Source organism: Miscanthus floridulus, chromosome 15 (genome assembly GCF_019320115.1).
Source record: "Miscanthus floridulus cultivar M001 chromosome 15, ASM1932011v1, whole genome shotgun sequence".
Lineage (NCBI taxonomy): Eukaryota > Viridiplantae > Streptophyta > Magnoliopsida > Poales > Poaceae > Miscanthus > Miscanthus floridulus.
Window position 1 is genome coordinate 3,246,049 of NC_089594.1, and position 7,486 is coordinate 3,253,534.

The window sequence follows — 7,486 nt, forward strand, 5'->3', positions numbered from 1 at the left end:
CGGTGCAACAGTGCTGCACCTATATAGGTCATAACAGCTAGTTTTTAAATTGCAACGGCTAGTTTGTTTGGGGTGGGTATAAATACCCATCCTCCGCCTCCTGGTGAGGCTGCTGATGCTCCAAACATTCCAAACCCTTCCCAAGCTTTGTGAGAGCTCTCTCTAACCCCTCTCTTTGTGAGAGTGAGTCATTAGTGTGTGATTAAGTGTTAGATAGCAGATTAGAGCAAGCCAAACCTTGAGCACTTGTTGGGCTTCGTCGATCTTCGTTGCACATTTGTTACTCTTGGAGGTGAAGCCTCCTAGATGGCTAGACGCCTCCCGACGAGCTCCCGTGCTTGTGGTGAGCCATGGGAAAGTTTGTTAATCACCCCATCGATCTAGTGGAAACCTCTCATCTCAAGAGTTCACTCTCTTGACTTGAGAACAAGGATAAGGGTTGCAAAGCCCAAGCCTTAGTGGCTTCCTCAACAATGTGGATATAGGCAAGCCTTGGTGGCGAGCTAAACCACGAGATAAATCTTGTGTCTTGTTCCTTTATGTTTTGAATTGCATTATCTGTGTTCCACTCGATCTACTTAGTTGTGCGTGTTTGTGAGTGCAGGTACTTAGTGGACTTGCCACTGGACATCTCCACGCATATCTCCAAGTTTGAGTTGTAGGCGCAGCTCGTGTTGAGCTATCTGTAAGGGCGCGTCAGTCCTGCATTTTGAGTGAGGCAGTGTTGCAGTGCGGTAGTGTTGCAGCATTAGAGCAGCAGTGCCACGCACTCTACTAATCTGCTGCAAGTTTTATTTGTTGTTAATTTTTAGAAGCACCTATTCACTCCCCTCTAGGTGACATCAAGGTCCTTTCATATGGCGTAGCTAAGCATGGGAGGCGACGTGGCGCATTGTGAGGGACCGGACCCTAGGCCCAAGTCCGGTCATGAGCACCAGACTTAGTCTGGTCATGTTTTACCCTCTCGGGAGCTCTCTAGACAAAACCGGACCCACGCGCATCGAGGGTCCGACGCTTTCCAGGCAAGTCCGGTTCGGAGCGCTGCAGCATGAGCAAGTGATGATCAGACCCTGCTCGGCGGGTCTAGTCATTTGCTGATGCGCGTCCAGTCCGAAGGTGCTGTGTAGCCATTGGCGCGGGGCAAGTGACCGTTGAAATCGAGCGGTTGCCATTCAAAGCTGGGGACAAGTGGTTGTGATCGGTTGACTGGACCCTAGCGCTGTAGAGTCCGGTCTAGACCACAGGAGGGTCCAGTCGACCCGTAGGTTGCCCAATAATAGGGGCAATGGCTCTATTGTTTGGGGACCTCTATAAATAGAGGTTGGCCAACCATGGCTCACTCTCTTAGCCATTTCTATTGAGAATACACCCTTGTAAGCCTAGCCATTCCTCTCTAACTCATCTTGCTTGATTGATTCATCATTTGGTGAGATTGGAGAGCATCCAAGTGTATTGCTTGAGTGATTGCATCTAGAGGCACTTGGTGATTGTGTTTCACTGTGGATTTCTCTTGTTACTCTTGGTGTCTGCCTACACCTAGACGGCTTGGAGCAGCAAGGATCATTGAGCAGAGGGGGTGCTTGTCTCTGGCTCCGATCGGTGGATTGCGAGGGGTTCTTGTGCCTTCCCTATGGGAGATCACAAAAGGAAACTCTAGTGGATTGCGCGTGGCTTGTGGATCCCCATCTTGTGTTGGTTGTGCAGCACCCGGTTGCGGGTTAGGCATGTGATGCCTATTAGCGTGTGAACCTCCAAGTGGGTGAGTCGCCACGACAAGGACTAGCTTGCTAGCAAGCAAGTGAACCTCGGAGGAAAAAATCATTGTGTTATCTTGTCTCCGTGGATTTTAGTGGTATTCATTGTGATTGATCTCTTGTCGGCTCGGTATATCCATCTCTAGCGATTGTATTTACATTGTCATATACTTGTGTAGTGCTAGTTGTAGCTGGTGAGTAGTGTAGCTTAAGTAGTTGTAATTAGCTTACTAGTTTGCTCACTAGGTTTAAAGTAGTGACTTAGCCTTTGTGTGATACATAGAGATCATAGGAACTAGACTTGTGGATAGGTGGCTTGCAACTCTTGTAGTGTTAGTGCAAAACTCGCATTACGCCTTTTAGTAGTCTAACCATTTGTCTTAGTGTTGTTGTAGAAAAATCTTATAGACTATTCATCCCCCCTCTAGCCATTTAGGACCTTTCACCAAGGAGTCACAAAATGAGCCCCTCGATATTTTAAGATTACTTTGGTGCTAACCCCCATACCTTTTGAGGCAAGGGGGCAAGAAGCGGCAAACTGGGCTCCTCGACGCTTTTAGATTACTTTGGTGGCGAACCCATAGCTTTTGAGGTGATGGGGCGAGGAGTCACGAAATGAGCCCCTTAGCACTTTTAGATTGGTTTGGCACTGACCCCGTACCTTTTGAGGCAAAGGAATGAGAAGTCGCAAAATGAGCCCTGTAAGGAAAATGGATCCTAGGCCCATTTAGTTTGGATTTTGATGTTTGATGATCAACACAACTAAATTGCACTAATGAATTTACGAGTGTTTATTTTGTAGTCCAATAGGTTGCATAGCGGACTTCGACCAAGAATGGAACTCGAAGAAAAGGTTCAACACTCAAAGGAAGACACTAGAAAAGATGTTGACAACCTATAAGTGAAGGAAGGAGTCCAAGGCGCGAAGATGAAGAAGCCCGAACGATGACACTTGGAAGGAAGTCCTGCTACCCTGGCAGCACCGGACGGCTATAGTGCCAGGCGGGCAATAGCGTGTGCACCAGACAAGCAGCGGCGGTGACCATGGCAGTGCACCGCCGTAATTATCCAGATAGCAGCCAAAACGGGACTGGTCACCGGGCAGGTGGTCATCGGACTGTACGATCGCACACCGCCTTGTGAACAGTGCCCCAACGATCGGTGTGTCAGAGACATAACAGCTAGTCCACGTGGTGGCACCGGACTGTCCGGTGAACCTATAGAAAAGTGCAGCTCGTCCACAACGGCTAGTTTTAGATTGGTGGCTATAAATACCACCCCAACCGACCATTTGGAGTGCGAGGGACCAAGGAAAGAATAGTAGGGTGTTGCTACACCACATTTGTGCTCTCCACATGCATAGGGCTTAAAGATCACTTGGTGATTAGCGTAGGTGATTTACGAAGTGCTTAGGTTAGTTATACCACGCTCATATGCGCCTGCTCGAGGCTTAGGTCCAGTTGCTAGTGAGGTTTGCATACCTCTAAACTAAAGCTGCTTGCACGCACTATGCTTCTACTCGGTGGGACTTGTAAGTCTTGTGAGACCACACCAACCGTGTTTGTGGTGTGGCCGCCACCGTGTACGGAGGGAACAAGGCCCGTGGCGTTTCGGACGAAAGCTTGATAGTGAAGACAGCGGAGAGCGGTCCAGGAGAGGCACACCGGAGATCCACTTGCGCATGGGGAAGGCCCGAGGCTATCCATGGAGTTACCTGACCAGGAGCTTGGCCCTTGCGAGGGGCTCCAACGAGGACTAGGGGGAAGCTTGCGCGCTTCTCGATACCTTGGTAAAAATACCGAAGTCATTACAAGCCCCTCAAAGTTAGTTGGCTAATTCAATCCCCCTCTTAGGCGTCATGGTGCCTTACAAGCCCCTCAAAGTTTTTAGATTACTTTGATGCCGATCCTCATACCTTTTGAGGTGATAGGGCGAGGAGTCGCAAAATGAGCCCCTCGGTGCTTTTAGAATAGTTTGGAGCCGACCTCATACCTTTTGAGGCAAAGGGACGAGGAGTCATGAAATGAACCCCTCGGTGCTTTTAGATTAATTTGGCACCAACCCTCGTACCGTTTGAAGTGAAGGGATGAGGAGTTGCGAAATTAGCCCCTGGACGCTTTTAAATTAGTTTGGCGTCGACCCTAATACCTTTTGAGGCGACGGGGAGGAGACGCGAAATGGGCCCCTATGCACTTTTAGATTAGCTTGGTGTCGACTCCATACCTTTTGAGGCAATGGGGCAAGGAGACACGAAATGGCCCCTAGGCACTTTTAGATTAGTTTGGCGTCAACTCTAGTCGATGTCACCGATGGCGAAGCCCTTCACCAGGACATTGGCGAAATCCTAGTTGATGACGATGATGTTGACTACGAAATTAATTAAAACAAAGTTTGCAAAATATAAATTTGCATTTTGCTTATGCTGCATGTATTCTTGGCAACGCCAACTGCTTTTTTTTAGTGGAATTAAATCATACTGCTTGGTTGCTTGTATTTTTGCAACGTGAAGCCTCTGAGCTCTTAGACCCATTAAACTTGGGCCGTTGTCGGGCCACATCAGGTAAGTGTTACTGACATGGGTTGGGCTGGCCTTCCAGCTCGTAGCCCGGCCATGGCCTGGATAACTACGGCGGCGCCGGCGGGGGTGTCCGGACGTCCAGTGGCCATGGCGTGCGCGCTCTAGGGTGTCCCTGCACGCGGCGATGACGTCGTGCCCCCTCCGCGGGTGTTGTAGGCTACTGCGTGCGGCGGGCCAGCGACAACTGGAACCTGTGGCTGCCTGGCTGGCTCAGCGATAGCAGATTCAGGTCGCTCCTCTCTCCTTGACCTATACCCACAACCCACCACTCAAATGTTAAATGTGCTTTTGTTGCCTGCTTGCCGTCTGCCGGTATGACTGAATTGAATTGAACTGAATTTCAGGGGCATCTAAGAGTCTAGGACAGCTAATCATTCTTAAGCTGTTCTTTTCCATGCCAAATTTCTTCGAAATTTACAAAATCATATTGCTCTGTTAGATGTAAACAAATAGTACACTGATCCCATTAGGTGATGCACAGACAGATCCTTGCTGTTCTCCTTTTATCTGTCTCTACATGTAAATGTAATAGGTCCAACCACTCTCTGCACAAGAGCATCCTAATCTAAATGAGTATGCCTTTTGTACATTATATATAAGGAGTAAACCAAACCTGACATTTTGTACATCATTTATGCACAAGATAGCCATATAAAAACTCATTCCAGACATCAGGAACTCCGGGGAGGCACCAATGCGTGCAATCTGCGTAGCTGGCTGGATCCGCGATTTGCTCTTTCGTTAGAGGAACAAATTGTCTCCTGAACACCGTCGGATGCCCGTCCTTCCGGTAGTCAGAAAGCTCGGTGATGTTCAGTATCTGAACATGTATGCCTTTCGGCTCCAATGTTCGGAAATAGGACTTGGCCATGGCCATCAAGCTGTAGTCTGTAGTTGCAGCTTTGTATCCGGTTTTGTAGATCGGCTCTGTTTCATTAAGGCATTTGTTCTTGTCTTCTCCACCCCAGTTGCTAGCCCTGAAAGTAAAGTACCATATGTGAACACTAGATGTCATGGAGATGTTGGTATTGTACTATTTGTGTTGCAAATGATTCGTGGGTATCTCTCTCACCAGGAATGTGCTGGTGATGATCCTGCAAAAAAGATCCTAGTCTTGTTCTTGTCAATATTCTCTCCAAGCCATTCGGTTAGTTTCTTGAGAGCTATCTCAAAACCATCGACCATTTCCATTTCGTCTAACTTTGCATCACCATCTTCAAATGAGCCATACCTTCACATATATAAAAGTTTTATTACCTATTCGCTGATTGCATTTTGGTAACTATGTTAGTGCATTTTAATTACCAGTTCTGGTATCTTTTTTCCTGATATGCGAAACTGACGGTGCAATACCTATGATCTATGATTAGGAAGGTTAGAAAATGTACTTACATGACCTTCATCCTCATGTCATCCTTCTGCTTCCTCCACCACAGGTAAGAATTGAAGACAATGATGTCAGCATCCCTCCAGACACTGGCATGCTTCTCAATTCTGTCTGCCCTTATGATCCGGTACTCCACCCGGTGGATAATGGGGTTGTCGCTGTTAGACTCCACCAGTAGTGGTGACCAGTAGAAATCTATTGTTGCATTGTATTCCTGAAAAATAATTATATGTTCAAACAGGCTAACCAAATAAAATTGTTGGTTTCTGTAGGCTGTAGATTTGTGAAGGGAAGCATACCAATGCCTTGAAGGAGATGAGTGAGCCATTGTAGATGCGTATCTTGAGCCTGTCATCTGGTATTGAGGCCTCCACCATGCACACGAGAGAGACCCATTGGTTCCTGTTGACTGAATCACCCACAAACACCAATCTCTTGTTCCTCAGCTTTTCAAGCAGCTTGATGGCATCGAATCTGTTTTGAAAAAAAGGAGAAGTTCAGACAGCATGTCAAAAATACCATGCAAAGTTATGCTAAATTTGATCTCCTTTCTACTCTTACATACAAGCTTTGGAAATGGTACAAATGGTAAAATAAAAGGTAGGACCTTTCATTGTCAATTAGTTGCCATGCATGTTTAATTAGTTTCTTGTTGGCCTCCAGCTAACAACTCCAGTGAGATCAGTTTTGCAATCTCAGTTCTAGTTGTTTCTTCCTCTCTGCTGCGCTATTCTGTGCATTTATTCAGTTACAGATTATCTCAGTGTTTTTATGCTTCTATAAAACAAAAACATTTACTACCCTTGGAAAATTCTTGACTGATACTGACAGAGCTTATTGTTCAAGAACTGCACCTTTAGATATGTTGGAATATTTGTGCTTGAGCTAAAAACACTTGGGAAATCTGTAATAATCATACCTCGGGAGGTCGCATCCATGAGGCTGCCATCTCCAGTGCTGGTACATGACATCCTTCCTGCCATATTTGTCACAGGCCACCTCAGGGAATATGAAGGCACACTTGAGCCCGTTGTACAATGGCCGAGACACGTTGTCGTACACCCACCGCCCCCTCGACCAGTTGCACTCCTCGTTGCTGGCGTCCCCCTCTTCAGTTGTCCCTCTGATCGCTGGTTCTTGGAGCCCAGCTTCCAGCTTCACCTGCACTTCTTGGCGTCCATGCTCGACTGCCATTTGCACTTGCTCTTCCTGGCCTCTGTCAAGGAGGAAGACGATGGAGCTGGCCAAGATGAAGAAAGCCACCAAGGAGCTGGTCACGATGCTCCTCACTCCAACCGGAGAATGGACCACCGTCATCTTGCCACCTGCTGCTATCGCCTTGTGAGTGGCCTCTGTCTTCATTCTTTCTTCAGGAACCATACTGCTTAGCTCTCCTCTTTTATGGTCACCTATCGAGTCTGTACAATGGCAATGCTGCTAGCAACACACCTGCACATGGCTATATGGTCCAGCTCTACAAAAAGTAGTGATACTCAAGCAACCCGAGCACTGACCCTTGGGCTAACCACAAAAAAGGGGGGCAGTGTCGGACTATTTGGACTGTTGTTGTAGAGATGAAATCTTTTTGCAGGTCAAAGTAGTTAGAATAGCCCTTGTACGGAAATCAGAAATAGAAAGTTTGTGTGTATACATCGGTGTACTATGGTTATACTGTCTGAATTTGCAAAATCATCTATAGATGAGTCTCATGTGTGCTCCAGATATTATCTACCTGTCACTAGTATTTTTTCCAAAAAAAAAATGAAA

The 7,486-nt window shown here is 47.0% G+C and overlaps 1 protein-coding gene across 1 annotated transcript; it reads right to left on the reverse strand.

The window, feature by feature from the left end:
* Positions 1-4,722: 4,722 nt before the first annotated feature.
* LOC136508852 (xylan O-acetyltransferase 12-like) lies at positions 4,723-7,231 on the reverse strand. Its single transcript, XM_066503630.1, has 5 exons — positions 6,639-7,231; positions 6,019-6,193; positions 5,725-5,933; positions 5,405-5,563; positions 4,723-5,309 (listed from the first exon to the last, which is right to left on the reverse strand). Exons 1-5 carry the CDS (start codon positions 7,097-7,099, stop codon positions 4,961-4,963), a joined length of 1,353 nt encoding a protein of 450 aa, XP_066359727.1. The 5' UTR covers positions 7,100-7,231; the 3' UTR covers positions 4,723-4,960.
* Between the last annotated feature and the right edge of the window lie 255 nt (positions 7,232-7,486).

Coding starts and splice junctions, on each gene's coding strand:
- LOC136508852 (XM_066503630.1), bottom strand. CDS start 7,099: ATGGTTCCTGAAGAAAGAATGAAGACAGAGGCCACTCACAAGGCGATA. Junction 6,194..6,638: donor CATGGATGCGACCTCCCGAG/GTATGATTATTA, acceptor TTTTCAAAACAG/ATTCGATGCCATCAAGCTGC. Junction 5,310..5,404: donor TCATCACCAGCACATTCCTG/GTGAGAGAGATA, acceptor CTTTACTTTCAG/GGCTAGCAACTGGGGTGGAG.